This window comes from Gorilla gorilla, chromosome 12 (genome assembly GCF_029281585.2).
Source record: "Gorilla gorilla gorilla isolate KB3781 chromosome 12, NHGRI_mGorGor1-v2.1_pri, whole genome shotgun sequence".
In the NCBI taxonomy this organism is placed as follows: Eukaryota; Metazoa; Chordata; class Mammalia; order Primates; family Hominidae; genus Gorilla; species Gorilla gorilla.
Window position 1 is genome coordinate 54,215,277 of NC_073236.2, and position 18,317 is coordinate 54,233,593.

Here is an 18,317-nt window from a genome sequence, read left to right on the forward strand (position 1 = left end):
AACTCCTGACCTCTTGATCTGCCCGCCTGGGCCTCCCAAAGTGCTGGGATTACAGGCGTGAGCCACCACGCCCGGCTCTTTTTTAATGTATTTTTTTCTTGTAGAGACGATGTCTCACTGTGTTGCCCAGGCTGGTCTCAAATTCCTCCCTCCAGCGATACTCCCACTTTGGCATCCCAAAGTTTTGGAATTACAGACATGAGCCACTGCATCCAGTCGTTTGTCCCTGTCCTAATCATGAATTCCTGATTTTGACTTTTGTAAAAGGACTTGAGAATTTTACACGCTGTGACGTGAACCCAGTGGTCAGAAAAAATAGAAAAAAAAAAAAAAAAAGGGCCGGGCACGGTGGTTCATGCCTGCAATCGCAACACTTTGGGAGGCCGAGGCAGGCGGATCACCTGAGGTCAGGAGTTCGAGACCAGCCTGGCCAACGTGGTGAAACCTCATCTCTACCAAAAATACAAAACTTAGCCGGGCGTGGTGGCACGCGCATGTAGTCCCAGCTACTCGGGAGGCTGAGGCAGGAGAATCGCTTGAACCCGGGAGGCGGAGGTTGCAGTGAGCCGAGATCACGCCAATGCACTCCAGCCTGAGCGACAGAGTGAGACTCCTTCTCAAAAAGAAAAAAAAAAAAAGGAAAAATAGATAAAAAAGAAAATAATACACCCGTAGGTCCCTCAAAAACCCTGGGTCCTCCCGCGGGGACAGTTAAGCCATCGGCGCCGTGAGCAGGAGGCAAGCCGGGCCAGGAGAGCCTTCGCGGAGCCTGCGGCCTGGGCGCCGCTGTGTGCCCTGCCTGAGCACTTCAAGGCCTCACAATCTATTTGAGGTAGGTGCTCTAGGTGTTCCCATTTACTAATGAGGAAACTGAGGAGTGGCAGGGTTACACGGTCAGCCAAAGTCACGCAGATGGCGATGGATTGCACAGCATCCTATTACCAGAAAAAAGATGAGAAGGCACCGCCGTAAGCATCGAGTTGTGTTATAGATGATTTGCATTTTTCTGAATGTTCTGGTATCAGCCGTAAGCCGAAGTCCTTGTTTCCTATTGATATGTTACGAAAAAACAAACAAAAAAAAAAAACAAAACCAAAAGCCCTCTGTCCGGGGGGTGGAAGTCAAGCATACCCTACTCCACCCGACCCGACCAGACCCGAAAACTCCGTGCGCTGCATCGCTTGGCCAGGCAGGGGCCTCCCAGACCGGAAGTCAGGATGCGGGGCCGGAAGCTGAGCGAGGGGCGGTGCGGACCTCTGTGGGCGGGTGGCTGTTGTTGGGGCCGTCGAGGTGGCGGCGACTGCGTCCCCGGCTCCTGATGGAGGCGGGGCCGCATCCCCGGCCGGGGCACTGCTGCAAGCCTGGGGGGCGGCTGGACATGAACCACGGCTTCGTGCACCATATCCGACGGAACCAGATCGCTCGGTACCGCCCCGCCCTGCGCCGCCGCCGCCACCACTCCTGGCCTGGCCTGGCCTGGCCTGGCCCGGCCCGACAGTCCCTGACTCCCGCTCGGCTCCCCGCAGGGACGACTATGACAAGAAGGTGAAGCAGGCGGCCAAGGAGAAGGTGAGGAGGCGGCACACGCCCGCGCCGACGCGGCCCCGCAAGCCAGACCTGCAGGTGTACCTGCCGCGACACCGAGGTGAGGCCGCCCGCCCCGCCTGCCTCCAGCCCGCGCGCTCTTCCTGCAACGCACTCCCCTTCTCTATAGGGAAAAACCACTTCTTACTCCTAAGGTTCAGCTCATCTCGTCTCTTTCCGGAACCTCCACCTCAACGCTCCCAAATCTCCGCTGAATGATTCTCCCCAAGAACTGGGACGACTCATAAGCCCCCAGTTAAGCATCGCTGTCAGAGTATCGGGGAGCCAGCAAGAAGTTTATCTGCCGGTTTGCCCCACCGTGCTGTATTTTAGTAAGGTGCTCCGCTACCTAGCAAAGAGAAAGTCTGGCACAGCGATGAGCGACCAGCACATAATTGCGGAATGAACCCAGTAAATGGCCTTTCCCCAGCTTCCCTGCTACCTAGACATCACACTGGTTAACATATGACACTCAATTTTTGTTAAGCATTATTACTTTTTTAAAAATGTTTTTATTTTATTTTTGAGACTAGGTCTCTGTCGCCCAGGCTGGAGTGCAATGGTGCGATCTGGGCTTACTGCAGCCTTAGCCTCCCGAGTACCTGGGACCACAGGCGTGTGCCACCACACCGGTTAATTTTGGTATTTCTTGTAGTGAAGGGGTTTCCCCGGCTGGGCGCGGTGGCTCACGCCTGTAATCCCAGCACTTTGGGAGGCCGAGGCGGGCGGATCACGAGGTCAGGAGATCGAGACCATCCTGGCTAACACGGTGAAACCCCTTCTCTACTAAAAATACAAAAAATTAGCCGGGCGTGGTGGGGGGCGCCTGTAGTCCCAGCTACTCGGGAGGCTGAGGCAGGAGAATGGCGTGAACCCGGGAGGCGGAGCTTGCAGTGAGCCGAGATTGCGCCACTGCACTCCAGCCTGGGCAACAGAGCAAGACTCCGTCTCAAAAAAAAAAAAAGGAGAGAAGGGGTTTCCCCACGTTGTCCAGGCTGATCTCGAACTCCTGAGCTCAGGTGATCTGCCCGCATCGGCCTCCCAAAGTGCTGGGATTATAGGTGCGTGCCACTACCTTTGTTAGGCATTACTGAAAGTGCTTTTAGATCTTACGTATATTAATTCATTGAGTCTTTATACAACCTCATAAGAAAGTTTCTATCTGTTTCACAGTCAGGAAACAGGCACAGAGAGGTTAAACAACTTGCCCAAGATCTCAGCTAGTAAATGGCAGAGCCTGGATTTGAACCCAGGCAGAGCTCTATCCACCCTTCTGCTTTCCAGTACTTTTTGCTAGACAAATGTGCATTGTGTACCTACTGTGTGACAGGATTGTGCTGGCCTCAGAGCAGGGATACAAAGGTAAATAAGTCCTTGATTGGTAGCACACCAAACGCTTACACTGGACCGGGCGCGGTGATTCATGCCTGTGATCCTAGCAGTTTGGGAGGCCGAGGTGGGTGGATCCCTTGAGGCCAGGAGTTTGAAATTAACCTGGACAACATGGTGAAACCCCATCTCTACTAAAAATACAAAAATTAGCCAGGCATGGTGGCAGGCGGCTGTAATCCAAGCTACTTGGGAGGCTGAGGAAGGAGAATTGCTTGAACCTGGGAGGCAGAGGTTGCGGTGAGCCGAGATTTAGCCACTGCACTCCAGCCTGGGCAACAGAGCAAGACTCCGTCTCAAAAAAAAAAAAAAAACCACTTACACTGGACCCATAAGAAGATTGGGGCAGCTGGGTGCAGTGGCTCAACGCCTGTAATCCCAGCACTTTGGGAGGCCAAGGTGGGTGGATCACCTGAGGTCAGGAGTTCGAGACCAGCCTGGCCAACATGGTAAAACCCCATCTCTACTAAAAATACGAAAATTAGCTGGACGTGGTGGCACTTGCCTGTAATCCCAGCTACTCGGAAGGCTGAGGCAGGAGAATCACTTGAACCTGGGAGCGGAAGTTGCAGTGAGCCAAGATTGCACCACTGCACTCCAGCCTGGGCGACAGAGTGAGACTTCGTCTCAAAAAAAAAGAAGACTGGGGCTTTCTTAACCATATATTTTCCTGCAGCATCTCTATGGGCAGGGCCTTCAGCAGCACCCCCCTCTTCTTTCTTACTGTGGTTCATCCTTCCAGATGTCTCTGGCCACCCACACAACCCAGACTATGAAGAGTCCGGTGAAAGCAGCAGTAGTGGAGGCTCTGAGCAGGAGCCTTCTGGCCATCAGCTCTTCTGCTTAGAATACGAGGCAGACAGTGGAGAGGTCACATCAGTTATCGTCTATCAGGTACGCCTGGTGGAAACAGCTGCAGCCTGAAGGTCCTGGGCCATGGTAGTAATCATTGTCAGACCCTGAGCCCTGTTTTCCTCTGGACCCCCAGTGGGAAGCGTCTGCTCCACATGTGAGTCTAGGCCTGGTGGGCAGTGCTGTTGAGCACAACTCACTCCCATCTCACAGTGATTCTCAGTAGGGGAACCGGGAGGGCTCTTGGCCCCCAGTGGAGAATCACTATTACAGGGGACACCTAGGAAATGACAGGTGCTGGCAAAAAGCCTTGAGCTAAATGGAGTTCTGTGAGAGTGTTTAGGGACAGGGCAGGTCACCTTTCTGGAAGAGGCCAGGCCCTGAGCCTCCTGACTCTTCCTCCACGTAGGGTGATGACCCAGGAAAGGTGAGTGAGGAGGTGTCGGCACACACGCCTCTGGATCCACCCATGCGAGAAGCCCTCAAGTTGCGTATCCAGGAGGAGATTGCAAAGCGCCAGAGCCGACACTGACCATGTTGAAGGCGTTCTCTCCAGGCTGGATTCACTGCACTCAGAAGAATTCTGCCCAGGGGATTTAGTGTGGGGGTACCAGGACCAGTTTGTCTGATCTTGAGACCCCCAGAGCTGCTGCATCCATAGGGTGTTGCAGGACTACACCTGGCCTGCCTTGCAGTCATTCTTTCTTGTATGTTGACCCATTTGCCCAGCCTGATATTCTGGAATTCTTTTTTTTTTTTTTGAGAATTTTGTGTGGCTAATGTGTTCTAGAAGTAGAGACTCCAGGGAGAACCAGAATTTATGAAGCCTCGTGCCAACATGGTGCTTTCTCACCGAGGTCATGTGCCTGGCTGCTGCTGTTCCACTCAGCTCCATGAGCCACGTTTGTTATTTTATGTTTCTTCTGTGCTTTTGCTCATTTCCACCCATGTGTTCATAGACCTTTTTTCAGCCCTTTTTCTTTGTTCCTTTCCCTCATCTTTTTGCCTCAGGTAGAATCCATCAGTTCTCCTCCCCCTCCAACATGACTGTGTACCTCCAGCTGCTCAGGACTTTGGAGGTGGGGGCGGGGCCTGGGGATCTACCCTTCTAAAAAACTCTCCAAGTAATTCTGATACCAATAAAGTGGGAGACCTCCATTTTTGAGGCCTGTTTGCAAGCATGTCTCCCTCCCTTTCCATGGCTTTTTCATTTCTCGCATGTTCCACTGCTTTGCACTGTCTAGACAGGAAACCTAGGAAGATGTTGGTGCTAAACTGCAAAGATTTCTTACAGCAAAACCTGCCTCGGCCAGGGCTACAGAATTCCAACTTTCAACTTGATTCCTAGCGGTGAACAGACTGTCCTCTGCTCAGACTGAAAGGGAATTATAAACAAGTGGGAACTTACTCTCCAGTTGTGACTTAACAGTTCTGAACATACCTACAAAGAGAAAGTCAATATTAGCAATAATTGCCTGATTGACAGCACGCCAGAGGGAATGAAATGAGGCCTTCTCTCCTACCTCCCAGGAGTATGTAACTCAGATCCTTAGCATAAAGATCCCCAGGAATACCACTGCTCTAACCCGGTGAACATTTTTTCTAATGCAGGGTTAGGCTTACGTCTGAATTCCACAAGACATCCTCCCCCTCCAGTACGGAAGTTCCAAGGCACTTGTTTTCCAGCATATCAGCCTAACCTCAGTGCCTTGAAATATGGCTTTAAGCCTTTGAGAACTGAGATTTCCTGAAACCATAGGCCCTTGCCCCAGGGGTTTCTCCACATCCGGGTGTTAAGACACCTGATGGCACTGTTGGTTTGTCCCCTATACCCCAGAAAATCTATCCTGCAAGGTAGCTACTTCAATCTTGTCATTAAAATGTGGCAAGTCACAGCTCGCAATGCCAAAGGAATGCTGGGGCAGTAAGTGAGGTGGATAAGTGAGAAGGGCCTGGTGGTGAAAGTGGCCAGGGACCAGAATGCTCCAGACCTACAGAGCTGGTCAAGGTTAAGTGCCTTAAACTTAACAATCCTGGGCTCAGTTCTCCTTTGAAAGGAGAAAGTCTTTGTCCTCTACTTAGGCAGCTGGGCTAGAAGTGCCTTTTGACTTCTAATGTTAACTACCCTCCAAAGCCTCCGGGGTCAAGGAGGCTCTCCCAAACTCCACCCCTGTTCTTCCTGGTCAGAGAACCAGTCAGTCATTCTAGTCTTCCAGTCCTTAAACTGATCTGATGTCTTGGAACATAGGATTTCACTGCAAGTCTGGCTTTTTAGTCTGGAAATACATTTGTGGTCTGTTTTCTCACAGCTGGATCACCTGTTTCCTGGTTTTATTACACAATTCAGAAGGCTAGAAGAGGAGTTTGGGGGCTTGGCACCTGAAAATTTAGACCGCATTCTTATTAAGTAAAGGAAGAGGTAGGGAGGCCGAGGTGGGCAGATCATGAAATCAGGAGATCCAGACCGTCCTGGCTAACACAGAGAAACCCCGTCTCTACTAAAAATACAAAAAATTAGCTGGGCATGGTGACATGCGCCTGTAGTCCATCCCAGCTACTCGGGAGGCCGAGGCAAGAGAATCACCTGAACCTGGAAGGCGGAGGTTGCAGTGAGCCGAGATCACGCCACTGCACTTCAGGCTGGGCAGCAGAGCGAGACTCCATCTCAAAAAAAAAAAAAAGGAAGAGGTAAAAGGCAAGGCAGCATTTAATAACTACCTGTTGTATCCTTTTAAGTGTTTGTTGTGGTAATCCTCACAAAGACCGGGACTGATGGAAACTCCTTGCTGTTAAACTTTTTTTCTTGAGGAATTTTGGTTTTCAAGTGCATATACACTATTAATATTTTCTACCCAAGAGAGCATTCTAAGCTAATTTATGCAGTGTGACTGTATTAAGCATTAAGCTTCCTTCAGAGCTGGCCTATCGGAGACGCTACTGCCCTCTCTACAGATGTGTCTGAAATGCCTGCCCAAGGATGGCCCTTAGCCAGTTAACAGCTTTATAGCCCATCCTCATTGCTTACTGCCATCCCTCAGCTGGGGTCCAAGGCAGTACTATTCAGTTTATTCACCAGACCTGCCTCCAGACATCTACTTCTTTCAAAAATTAGTGTTTTCCATGAAGGAGCATGTTCCAGAGCATTTCCCAGAGATGTCCCAAAGAACACTGTCCGGTGCTGTGGCGTACAGTGGCAACAGCGTTAGACTAAGTGGAACATCCCAGCAGGCTGCTTTAGAATCCACTCATTTGACTAGATACGATGTAATTGGCTGTCTTTAAAAAACGCACACACACACACAATCTGATAGGCATATCTCATGCCCATTCAATATGGAATGTTCTTCGCTCGCTGAATTTAAGCCTGTATTTTAAGGTTTTGTGGTTCCTCGGCCACAATGGGTGATGTCACTGATAGAACGAAGCTGAGTTTCCAAGGGTTTGGGGCTGTGCAAGAGTAAACACTAGAGCTTGAGTTGTTATCCAGCTGGCAAGCACGGAAGTCTTTGAAGAATGTAATGTAAGAAGGGAAAAGAATGTAAAGCTTTTTGTACCAAATGAGAGTTGGAGCCCAGCCAACAAATGCTTTTCCCTGTGTAAAAGTCTCTCTGGAAGGGACATTCCATCTCCATGGTGCACTCTGAGGGGCACTGTCAACTAGAGATTGGCCCCATCCAGGTGGGAGGAACCCCTTTGGGATGGTGAGTATCCAATCTGCTGTGCATTTGACAGGATGTCTGAATGGCTAGGTAATGGATCCCAAGCAGGCTCACAAATTTAAATGAGGGCTTTGTGTGCAGAAAGAGGAATAAGTACAGGTTATTTTCCTACTACTAGATTTTTGGGGAGAGTCACCATGGAATGTTGACAATTACTTAAAATATTTTAAGCTCCCTTGCTGAATTCCTGTCCTGTCCCTGAGGAATCAGATCAGATGGTCATACAGCCATAGGCACCCACCCGAAATTTCCCTAGGAGTTGGAGTAATGCTAGAATTGAAGACCTTCTGAGTAAAGGGCTTCTCTGCCTTCTCAGAGGCAGGAGAATTTGCACTGGTTGTGTTAAATGTATAAAAAGCTATATGTTCACCAGTTTACTCATTTCCAATGTGTAGATGAATAAAATGTAGTGTGCAAATTATTTGAAAATCCCAGAAGGAAGGTACTTTTCAAATACAGTATTTTTTTAACAAATAAACTTACGATTTTTACAGCACTGTTTTTGCCAAGAGTTGTGAAATAACTTGTGTACTTGGGGAAGTGGAGGTTAAATACCTGCCCTAAAGTCATTCCACCACCGAGTCAGCACTGGAAATCTCATCTCTTGCTTTGCCACACTATTTTAAGAGCTGTCCCTGTTGGAACATAACAACTAGACAGACTCATGTAGCATTAGAGTTGGAAGGCCTTTTTAAAGACATCTGGTCCTACTTCTTACATGATACACAATTCCCCCTACCAACTACCTATGAAGAGCCCTTCTGTCATACGGAGCTCCATCCTGGGATAATTCTATTTTAGGAACTATTAGATTGTCATACTAAGCCAAAAGCTGCCTCATGTCCCGGATCTGGACTACTATGCCTTGCCCCCACATCATGTTACTTGAGTAGTCCTCTCAGGCCTTCATCTTGATTGGATAGGGACTCAAACCCAGCTCAAGAAGATATAGTGTTAAGAATTGCAAAGCTTCCAATTAGGGTTCACAGCTCCATTGGGCAGATAAGGTGTCTACGCAGTGGGAATGCAGTTGGGCAGGAAGATGGTTCCTGTCAATTAGCAAGGAAGCACACCCTTGTCCTGAGGCACAAAGCATAGCCAGCGGCAGGTGAGCTGGATTTTATCCCCCACTGGTTTATTCCGCCAGGTGTGCTTGTACAGTGATCACCACACAGCCATACTTCTTGGCCCTGTTTTAACTACTTGTCCTAATGTGTTTAAGGACAGGGCTCTCCCGCTGGGCACGGTGGTTCACATCTGTAATCCCAGCACTTTGAGAGGCCAAGGCGAGCGGATCACCTGAGGTCAGGAGTTCAAGAGCAGCCTGACCAACATGGTGAAACCCCGTCTCTACTAAAAATACAAAAAAATTAGCTGGGCATGGTGGCAGGCACCTGTAATCCCAGCTACTCGGGAGGCTGAGGCACAAGAATCACTTGAACACAGGAGGCAGAGGTAGCAGTGAGCCGAGATTGCGCCATTGCATTCCAGCCTGGGCAACAAGTGAAACTCCGTCTCAAAAGAAAAAGGGCTCTCCAACAGGTTTTCTGCTTCCATTTCTACTTTCCACTGGGTCCAAGAAGGTTTCTCCCTCTTCAAGTCATTGTGCAGTTTATTCTGCTCTACTTCTCTAAAGCACAGGACCCTGTTGTTTCACATAGCCTTTGCCTCACCAGTGTTGCCAAACTTCAGCTCCCCATGCCGGGCAACCTGCGCCTGTGCACCATTCAGGTGATGATCTGTCATCTCACAAGGGCTCCAACAGATGCTGGGACCGCCTTTGAGACAGAATGCCAGGCACACTTCTGATATGTGAAAGTATTTCCACCCTTGCAATAATTTAAGAAACATCCGGGCCAGGCGCAGTGCCTCATGCCTGTAATCCCAGCACTTTGGGAGGCCGAGGCGGGCGGATCACGAGGTCAGGAGATCGAGACCATCCTGGCTAACATGGTGAAACCCCGTCTCTACTAAAAATACAAAAAAATTAGCCGGGTGAGGTGGCGGGCGCCTGTAGTTCCCAGCTACTCGGGAGGCTGAGGCAGGAGAATGGCGTGAACCCAGGAGGCGGAGCTTGCAGTGAGCCGAGATCGCGCCACTGCACTCCAGCCTGGGCGACAGAGCGAGACTCCGTCTCAAAAAAAAAAAAAAAAGTGAAAAAAAAGAAACATCCAGGAATGCACTCATAGCCTGTAAGTTTTTGGTGAAGCTGGTCAGTAATTTTTCCCACACTATCCTGTTTCCTTTTCCCAGATTCCTCCGGGTCTCTCACCTTCCCCTCTTTGCTTACCAACACTGGCCATGTTAATCCTTACCTACTCTACACTGACACCTACATGTGTCTATTTAGAATGGATGTCCTCTGGTCTCTGCCGTCTTATTTCAAATAAGTGTTGATCAGTCGGGAAACACGTCTTGGACACTGATTTCTGGCTAGTACATTGTGTACTTGTATGCAGGAAAGCAAAAAGTATCTAATGAAAGCAGCCCTCCTCCGGAGTTTGCTGAGCCACAGGAACCATAAGCCAAATCCCAGGCGCTTGGATTTCTTAAGAAACAGCCAAGTCTTTGTGTCTGCTTCTCTGGACCCACCGCAGCCCTGGCCAGAGGCAGGCATGGGGCGCCACGTTGAGAGAGCTTCCTAGAGGACTCACCGTTGGCCGGTGCAGGCTGCAAAATGTGCGCAGCGGCGGAGAGACGCTCCTCCAGCCATGTGCACCGCGACAATCCCAGGTAGAGCTGGAATGCAGGCTGCCCCGAGATCCCCACCTGCTGACGCTTCCCCGGCAGGAATCGGTTAAACGGAACCTCTAGTCATCTCGGTTTTAGAGCGGTCTTCACGCCACAGCCCTCCGTGCCCAGGTCCTCCGAAGTTGGGACACCGCCCACGTTTCCCCCGTGACGCGGGCGCGGGGGCTCGGGAGTTGTAGTCTCGGGCAGGGCGCGGGCACCGAGGCCGGGGCTGCGCGGACTCCACGTCCCGGCGGGCGGCGCGGCGAGGCCTGGGGCCGCCAGGGGCGGGGCCGCTCGGCCCTTTAAACCTTTCAGGGCTGCTCCGAGGGCCGCAGCTAGAGTCGGCGCCACGAGGGGGCCGAGCAGGGTGCGGCGGCGGCGGGGCGCTCCGGGGAGGTGCGTACTGGGCTCCTTCCCTTCCTCCGGGCTTCCAGGAATCACCTAGGGACTCTCGCGTCCCGGGTCCTGGAGGGTCGCCGGCCGCAGGGTCCGGCCCCAGCCGGGGTCCCCGCGCCCAGGCGAGCGGGGGCCGGGCCGGGCTGGGCTTTCCGCGTGAACCCGCCCCTCGCCCAGGGCGCCGATGGTCAGGTGGTTGCCTGCGCGCCGCCGACTCGCCACCGCTCCACTGGGCCGGCACCCAGCCTCTCCTTGGCGTGGCCTCTTCGGTTGTCCAGCCCTTCTCCCAGCCCTGGTCCCTCAGAAGGAGGGTAACTCCCTTCCAGATGTTACGGTCCGCCTGCGTCTCTCAGCACGCCGGTGGCATTTGGGTTGACCGCGGAGGCCCCCAGTGCCAGAGGGTGTTCACGTTCTGCCGTGGGCTCAGCCCAAACTTTGGACGCTCAGAGACCCAACGGGAGCGCTGGATAAGGTGTTGACCCCCTTCCCCTCCCCCTTCCCGGCCAGTTACCCACTCCTGGACTTTGATCTCTCTCCACCAGGCCAGGACAGCTGATGGTTGTGGCAGAAACATCTCAAGGTAGCTGGTCCGCCCCCACTTCCCCATCTACCTCTTGTCCTCCCCCCCACACCACCACCACCCTGGCTCCCCTCCCTCATGACCGCCTGGATCCTCCTGCCTGTCAGCCTGTCAGCGTTCTCCATCACTGGCATATGGACTGTGTGAGTAAAGGGGCGTGCGGGGGGCAACAGGAGCTTGATGACGCACACAAAGTCTCTTGTCCTGTCATAGCCAGGGTGGTACCCAGGGTCACTCTGGGTGTCTCAAAAGCCTGACTTGGTGCCTGGGCACACAGCCCCTTGAGACAAGCTGGCACCACTGCTGTCCAGCAGGGTGGCCCTGACAAATATACTTCTAGCCAGGGCAATTTCCAGAGGGCCTGTAGCTGGGGGCATGCTGCAGGTGCTGGTGTGGCATCAAGCCTTAGGGACCTCAACTTGAGTCCCCAGCAACAATAATGAGGCTGAATGGGGCCAGAAATCAAGGTTGAAGAGAAGGGTCATGGGGTGGGTTGAGTGGGGCTCGGGAAGGCTGCCAGGGTGACAGTTCTGTTCCCACAGGTATGCCATGGCTGTGATGAACCACCATGTATGCCCTGTGGAGAACTGGTATGAAGGACTCTGCAGACAACCTTGCTCTAAAGCTTCCTTCATCTCTGTCCCCTCTTGGGCCTGAGGCTGCCACGAGCCAGACTGCAACCCTGAGCCTCACTGCTCTTCTCTGAAATTGGTCCCCAGGCATGGCTTCATGCCACCTACCCACTTCCCACTATCCCTTTGCCCCTTTGGTTACTGCTTCAGGCGGGCACTGGGGAGTGGGATCTTCTGTCCCTGTAGGGGAGGTCTGGGAGAGAGTCCTCTTTGAGGCCTGAGGCTACAGGCCAAGGGCCTGGGGGCAGTTCCTTCCCCCAGTCTACTCCCTGTCCTGCCTGCCAGGTCCTACAACGAGTCCTGCCCTCCTGACCCTGCTGAGCAAGGGGGCCCCAAGACCTGCTGCACCCTGGACGATGTCCCCCTCATCAGGTAAGGCCTGGACATTGGGCAGGTCAGGGAGATCTAAGGGCCTCCCAGACAGCCCCTCAAGCAAAGAGCTGTCCTTGGGTCTCAGGAATAATAAGTATCCTAGGAGCCACTTAATAACAACAATACTTGCCAGTTACTATGGGGCAGGCACTCTGCTGAGTGCTTTATATGCATTGTCTCTTTTCATCCTCCCAGGAGTGAGGCAGGTATTGTTTTCACCATTTTATAGGTGAGGAAACAGGCTCAGTCTTACTCATCCAGGTCACACAGCTAATAAGTGGAGGCACCTGGATTTAAGCTGGAGCCCTCAGATTGCCCAGCCCGTGTTCTGGCTCAAGGATAGCCAAACCAGCCGCAGGTCTCAGCAAAGAGTGTCAGGGTTGCCCGAACACTCCTGGGCACTCCCTTCTCTCTCACACACGAGCTCTGCTTTGGGGGCCCAGCCTGGAACCAGTTGTTCATGAGGGACCCTGGATCTTCACATAAATCAGTGGCCTGCCTGCTAAGGAGCAGGTGCAGGTAAAGCAGGGGAGAGCCAGTGAGCCAAAATGGGGGCCCCCCGGGCCTCCTGCACCCCTCTTACTCTGTCCTTCCCCCTCCTCGCAGCAAGTGTGGCTCCTATCCCCCAGAAAGCTGCCTCTTCAGCCTCATTGGCAACATGGGTGCTTTCATGGGTGAGTTGTACCCTTAGCCCTGACCCTGTGTGCCCAGCCCAGTGATCCCCACACAGAAAGGCCCAGGAAGCCCTTCTTCTGTGCAGCCCTCCCCACCAAGGGCTAAGGCAATAGAGGCAGCTTCTCCCCTTCCTTGAAGGCCAAAAGCTGACTCCCACACAGCCACCCTGCTGGCTGGAGCCTGAGGAAACCTAGTTCACCACCCGCCTGTCTGTTCCCTTCTGCCCCTCAGAAGGGGCAGGAGCACCACAGCGTCTGGGGGAAGCTGACAGGCTCGCTGGGCAGGGCCAGAGCTGGAGGAAGGCCTCAACTGTGCTCTCCTCCCCCAGTGGCCCTGATCTGCCTCCTGCGCTACGGGCAGCTCCTGGAGCAGAGTCGGCACTCTTGGGTTAACACCACGGCACTCATCACAGGCTGCACCAACGCTGCGGGCCTCTTGGTGGTTGGCAACTTTCAGGTGCTTCCCCTTCTCCCCCGCAAACCTTGAACTTTACCTAACAAGGCCTGGCTGCCTGCAGTGTGGCACCTCAAGGTTGGGGCTGGAAGGAGGGAGAGGAAGGAAGAGGGAGAGAGGAGATTCATTGAAGGAGGGGTGGAGAGGTGGGGCCATGGCCACATCACCAACTGTCCCTTCTCGGGGCCCAGGTGGATCATGCCAGGTCTCTGCACTACGTTGGAGCTGGCGTGGCCTTCCCTGCGGGGCTGCTCTTTGTTTGCCTGCACTGTGCTCTCTCCTACCAAGGGGCCACCGCCCCGCTGGACCTGGCTGTGGCCTATCTGCGAAGTGTGCTGGCTGTCATCGCCTTTATCACCCTGGTCCTCAGTATCCTTTCAGGACGGGGCAGCCAGGAACTCATCCTCTAGCTCAACCTTTCTCCCTCCCAAGAGGATGGGGGGTGGAGGCCTAACACTGCCATGTGGGGGAGAGGACTAACACCTCTCCCTTTGGAGAGGTGAGGCCTGAGACTGCAGAAGGGGTGTTGCCAGGTTTCCGTATGTCCTACTGAGCATTTCCTTAGCCTCGTTTTAGGTGGAGTCTTCTTTGTCCATGAGAGTTCTCAGCTGCAACATGGGGCAGCCCTGTGTGAGTGGGTGTGTGTCATCGATATCCTCATTTTCTATGGCACCTTCAGCTACGAGTTTGGGGCAGTCTCCTCAGACACACTGGTGGCTGCACTGCAGCCTACCCCTGGCCGGGCCTGCAAGTCCTCTGGGAGCAGCAGCACCTCCACCCACCTCAACTGTGCCCCCGAGAGCATCGCTATGATCTAAGGTCTGGGGAGGGTGGCTGGCCCGGCCTCCGCAGCACCCCACCCCATATCTTCTTTCCATTTATTTTGTACCAAAAACAATTTTGAGAAAGTATTCTGTTGGGATCTGGGCTTCCTCACTTCTGGAGAAGTGGCCATCCCATGCCCACCTGTGCCATAGAGGAGTGGGCCCTGCCAGCTGCCACAGCTGCATGACCTGCTTCCCCACCCCACGGTGTTGTTTTGTTTTTAAAGGTCACCTGTCCTCACTCACCCAGCCAGCCCTTCAGGTGCCTTCTACTCCCAGTGCCAAAGCCAGACCACTGGGGTTTCCTGCTGCAGGAATTGGGGGCTGGGAACAGCAGAGGGGATAGAAGTCTGGTGGAGGTGGAGTGGGCACGCCTTAGCCTACGGAAAGGCCCATTTCTGGGCCCACTGAGCTGCACTGGGATTCTTCACTCTGCCCCTCACTTCCTTTAGGGCAAATAACACAGCAGAACCACGTGGGTATTTTAGTACTTTTTTTTATATTAAAAGAATTCTAATTTGCATGTTTGTAGCCTGTTCTGGAGAGTTGGGGGGCCTGATCTGGGATGGCTTTCCATAAGCCAAGGATGGGAGGAAGCCCTTGCCCCCCAGGAGTGCTGAGTGCACTCTGTTGCCAGAAACAAAGGATGCCAGGTGCCACCCAAATACCCCTTCAAAGGGCTTGAAACCCTTCTGGGCCTCTAAGCAATCTAAAGAACTAACTTGGTCTGATAATCTCACCCATCCCCCACTCAGAGTCTGGTTTGAACTTTGATTCCTTAGGAGGCATGGGGGGAAGGTGGGGGTGGTACAGAGAACAACTTTAAAATATTAAAAGTGGCTTTCTCAATGGAGCGAAAGAAAACCTGTGGGATTACAAAGTTAACTAGACATTGCAGTGGGAGGAGGGTGCAGGCTAGTTTATCAGCTTTTTTTTTTTGAGACGGAGTTTTGCTCTTGTTGCCCAGGCTAGAGTGCAATGGCATGATCTCAGCTCACTGCAACTTCTGCCTCCCAGGTTCAAGCAATTCTCCTGCCTCAGCCTCCCAAGTAGCTGGAATTACAGGTGCGTGCCACCATGCCCAGCTAACGTTTGTATTTTTAGTAGAAACGGGGTTTCACCATGTTGGTCAGGAAGGTCTCGAACTCCTGACCTCGTGATCCACCTGTCTTGGCCTCCCAAACTGCTGGCATTACAGGCGTGAGCCACTGCACCCAGCCTAGTTTATCAGCTTTAAGTAATTAACTGGGTACCAGACCCTGACACATTTTGCCTTCCAACCATGAACACATAGGCCCAAGCCCTGGCTGTTGCAGTAATCCAGTTCTTTACCACTGCCATGAGTCCAGATGGGCCAGCAGGGAGGAAAACCGCAGCCTGGTGCCTTCTGCGGTTTAGAATCACCTTCCCCAACAGAAGTAGAGACCTGATGGAGGATGCAGAGCCCCTGGCCAGGTCTGTGATCAATACAGCCTCAGGGTGGGTAAAGAAACCTTTAATGAGGATTCAAGGTTAATAAGGAAGACGCAGAGGGCAGCACTCAGCCCCAACCTCCTCACGTGTACATGGCTCCATGGAGGTTCTCCAGTCGGTGTTGCTGCTGCTGTTTTCGAGCCTGAAGGAAAGAAGGCATGCTGGGCAGGGGCCAAAACTGAAGGCCTATGGGTGAGGGGATGGGCAGCTATTATGGGGCTGGCTCTGTTTTCAGGCCTCTGGCATCTGCATTGCTGAGGCTCTTACCACAAATCAAAGTCACTAAGAAGACAGCCAGAGCCAGGGATTCTGAGGCCTACCCAGTCCTGCTGAGGTGGGAAGTGATGGCAGCGGGGACAGGACTGAGGGAGCCCATTACGACCCCTCCACTTAAGCATCAGCCCCTACCTTATCTCGTCTGTGCTCCTCATAAGTGTCATCATCAGTGGGCAGCTCATGGCGGCACAAGGGACAGGAATTTGTCTGAGAAAAGTAGAGTAGTGTTCTAGCCTTGGTCTGATCTTCATAAGCTGATAACCACCCTCCCCTGCTCCCAACTGCCACTCTTCTTCCATCCCCCAGCAGTCCATGAACAGAAAGAAGCTTGAGTACTGGGCCCAGGGCAGGGTGAGAGCTGGAAGAAGAGAAGCAGTACCTTGCTTAGCCAGGGCAGAATGCAGCTGGAATGGAAAAGGTGATGGCAAGGCATCTCAATGGCAGTCTCCTCCTCCTCAAATTCCAAAAGACACACGGGGCACTTGAGCTCTTTAGGAAGGAGTGCTGATCAGGAGAGCTGCTACAGGCTCTGCCTCCCAAGCCCCCACTCCTGAAGGAGACTTGCCCTCACCTGACCTGGAAAACTGAAGGACCAGACCACAGTCTGGCTTGGGGAAGGGGTGGGTCTGGCCCAAATAGCAGAAAGAATCAGTGTCCTCACCAGCCTGAGAGCCTCTGATGACTGTCCTGGGGAGGTTCTCAACCACAGTCTTGGCAGCTGGTGGAGGCAGGTGGTGGTCCCAATCTACTACCAACCCCAAGTCTTCAAAGTCCATCCTATTAAAAAGTGACCTGGGGAAGAGGATGTAAAGTCAGAACAAAGGAAAACTATGCTTTTTCTTTGTCCCCATAATCCACTGGACATTAATAAACACGCTGCCCAGCTAGTAGGAATAATAGCTACCCTTAGTAGTTAGTAGATGCTCACTAGATAAAAAGCACGATGGGAAATGTTTACAACTGCTATCAGACCGCCCCAGCACGTAAAGTGTTTATTCCCATTTTACACATGAGGCAACAGACTCAGAGAAGTTACTCAGGCTACGCTGAATAACCTGGTAGAGCCAGATTCCAAGTCAGCAGTGCCTGCTGTTACTGATGAATATACCCACTCACAGCACACGGCCCCAACCCCGCCCCCATGCCTCACCGTCTCTGAGACCTCCCAGAGCCTGCTGTCCTTCCGCCCCCACGCCCACCACTCTCCAGCTCCAATCTTTCCCGCAATCTCCTTGCCCAGGCCGGCCCAACGGACGGCCCAAATTATCGAGATGCTCATCCCCACACCCCTCAGTCTCGCCGCCCGTACTAACACTCCAGATTACTCATCTGTCCTCCCCAGAATCCGCTGCCCCTGGTAATCCGCCTTCTCCAGCCAGCCCCAGCTCAGAAACCTGCTGGTTGGACCCTATCCCCAAGCCCCGCGCACCCACCTTGCGAGCTCCAGCAGCATGTTGGTTCGCGTCTCTTGCTCAGGGTCCGACGGCTCGCAGTCGTGTTCATCGAAATAGGACGCCATGGCTACCCAGCTTTCTGACACAGCCCTCGGACCCTGCTCTATAGCGGCCTAGCGGCGCTGGCCAATAAACTGACGAGCTGAGAGAGGCTGGCCAATCAGAGTATCCGAGGGACGGGCATAGTGGCTCGTTAAACAGCACGGAAAGCGGAAGTACTAATTCGGCCCCCTCTCATTGGCTTGAACAAGTCAGGTGACCAGAGACTAACGCCAATGATGGAGATCTGGCTGGTGAGAAATCATTTTGTTTTGGAATCGGAGCCAAGACTGAATTCCCGGGGATTTCTGGCGCGATCGCGTCCAAGTGTCTGGTGTGTAAGGCTCTTCAGTCTGCCCTGAAGCTCAGAGGGCTTCGACAGTACAGATGCTAGAGGCCTCTGCGAGCAAAGGCGGCGGTGGCCCAGGGGTTCAGGTTCCTGCGAGCGTTGGGCCACGGTGCTTCCGGATGCGCTGTCCGGAGCCCCGCCGGACACTTCTGCCCCGCGGCGCTCTAGTTGGTTCACCAGTTTGCGTTTGATTGGTCCCCAACCCCGAAAAAAAATTCCTGCGCATTTCTTATGTGTTAGGCATAATAATAAAGGGTGGGGCAAGCCTCCGCAACTGAGAGAGATCTCTCTGCCGGAGAACCTGGGGCCTTAACCAGCTCATGGGACTGTTACCTTCAGCCCGTTGCTATCCCTAGCTTCTGTAAAACTGCTGGCTTGTACTAAGACCTTTTCATTCCTGGCTACACATGAATTCCCAGAAGAGAGAATGGTCGCGGAGGAGCTTTAGAAACACCCGTGTCTGATACCTTCGAAGATTCCGATTTAACTGATCTGTGGTGGGGCCTGGGCAATGGCA

At 53.0% G+C, this 18,317-nt stretch overlaps 4 protein-coding genes across 15 annotated transcripts in view; 2 read left to right on the plus strand and 2 right to left on the minus strand.

The window, feature by feature from the left end:
* Positions 1-10,317, minus strand: part of USP39 (ubiquitin specific peptidase 39) — a 46,089-nt gene extending 35,772 nt beyond the window's left edge. The window contains exon 1 of one of the 3 annotated variants that reach the window (XM_019020839.2): positions 10,199-10,317. Coding sequence is in view for 2 of the 3 variants with exons in the window: in XM_055378173.2 (XP_055234148.1) it covers positions 943-976 (34 nt within the window). In the remaining variant the exon portion in view is untranslated. Of the gene's footprint in view, positions 1-942; positions 1,264-10,198 lie in introns of those variants that run through there. The other 2 variants (XM_055378173.2, XM_055378174.2) reach the window with 2 other exon arrangements.
* Positions 1,221-8,040, plus strand: C12H2orf68 (chromosome 12 C2orf68 homolog). Of its 2 annotated transcripts, XM_031006878.3 has the most exons (4): positions 1,221-1,425; positions 1,527-1,645; positions 3,716-3,867; positions 4,235-8,040. In XM_031006878.3, exons 1-4 carry the CDS (start codon positions 1,319-1,321, stop codon positions 4,355-4,357), a joined length of 501 nt encoding a protein of 166 aa, XP_030862738.1. In that variant the 5' UTR covers positions 1,221-1,318; the 3' UTR covers positions 4,358-8,040. The 2 variants fall into 2 exon arrangements, with proteins under 2 accessions (XP_030862738.1, XP_055234184.1); XM_055378209.2 differs by lacking the exons at positions 3,716-3,867; positions 4,235-8,040 and adding an exon at positions 1,740-3,709 and having other exon boundaries at positions 1,291-1,425.
* TMEM150A (transmembrane protein 150A) lies at positions 10,171-14,732 on the plus strand. Of its 8 annotated transcripts, none has more exons than XM_055378200.2 (8): positions 10,171-10,277; positions 11,216-11,396; positions 11,796-11,843; positions 12,171-12,257; positions 12,864-12,931; positions 13,261-13,388; positions 13,577-13,754; positions 13,962-14,732. In XM_055378200.2, exons 2-8 carry the CDS (start codon positions 11,332-11,334, stop codon positions 14,201-14,203), a joined length of 816 nt encoding a protein of 271 aa, XP_055234175.1. In that variant the 5' UTR covers positions 10,171-10,277; positions 11,216-11,331; the 3' UTR covers positions 14,204-14,732. The 8 variants fall into 8 exon arrangements, with proteins under 8 accessions (XP_055234175.1, XP_063551805.1, XP_004029598.1 ...); XM_063695735.1 differs by lacking the exon at positions 10,171-10,277 and adding an exon at positions 10,367-10,406; XM_004029549.3 differs by lacking the exon at positions 10,171-10,277 and adding an exon at positions 10,564-10,673.
* Positions 14,733-15,688: 956 nt separating this feature from the next.
* Positions 15,689-17,996, minus strand: RNF181 (ring finger protein 181). 2 transcript variants are annotated; one of them, XM_004029552.5, is made up of 5 exons: positions 17,392-17,977; positions 16,620-16,750; positions 16,338-16,447; positions 16,091-16,165; positions 15,689-15,824 (listed from the first exon to the last, which is right to left on the minus strand). In XM_004029552.5, exons 1-5 carry the CDS (start codon positions 17,475-17,477, stop codon positions 15,765-15,767), a joined length of 462 nt encoding a protein of 153 aa, XP_004029601.1. In that variant the 5' UTR covers positions 17,478-17,977; the 3' UTR covers positions 15,689-15,764. The 2 variants fall into 2 exon arrangements, with proteins under 2 accessions (XP_004029601.1, XP_018876390.1); XM_019020845.4 differs by lacking the exon at positions 16,338-16,447 and having other exon boundaries at positions 16,091-16,316; positions 17,392-17,996.
* Positions 17,997-18,317: the final 321 nt, after the last annotated feature.

Bases quoted from the DNA above. Each gene is read 5' to 3' on its own strand.
- RNF181 (XM_019020845.4), bottom strand. From the start codon at position 17,477: ATGGCGTCCTATTTCGATGAACACGACTGCGAGCCGTCGGACCCTGAG. The intron at 16,317-16,619 runs GTGAGGACACTG...CTCTTCTTCCAG, and splicing joins CATCAGAGGCTCTCAGGCTG to CTCTCACCCTGCCCTGGGCC. The intron at 15,825-16,090 runs GTAGGGGCTGAT...TCTTTCCTTCAG, and splicing joins AGGAGCACAGACGAGATAAG to GCTCGAAAACAGCAGCAGCA.
- TMEM150A (XM_055378200.2), top strand. From the start codon at position 11,332: ATGACCGCCTGGATCCTCCTGCCTGTCAGCCTGTCAGCGTTCTCCATC. The intron at 11,397-11,795 runs GTGAGTAAAGGG...CTGTTCCCACAG, and splicing joins ATCACTGGCATATGGACTGT to GTATGCCATGGCTGTGATGA. The intron at 11,844-12,170 runs GTATGAAGGACT...CCTGCCTGCCAG, and splicing joins GTATGCCCTGTGGAGAACTG to GTCCTACAACGAGTCCTGCC.
- C12H2orf68 (XM_031006878.3), top strand. From the start codon at position 1,319: ATGGAGGCGGGGCCGCATCCCCGGCCGGGGCACTGCTGCAAGCCTGGG. The intron at 1,646-3,715 runs GTGAGGCCGCCC...TCATCCTTCCAG, and splicing joins GTACCTGCCGCGACACCGAG to ATGTCTCTGGCCACCCACAC. The intron at 3,868-4,234 runs GTACGCCTGGTG...TCCTCCACGTAG, and splicing joins CATCAGTTATCGTCTATCAG to GGTGATGACCCAGGAAAGGT.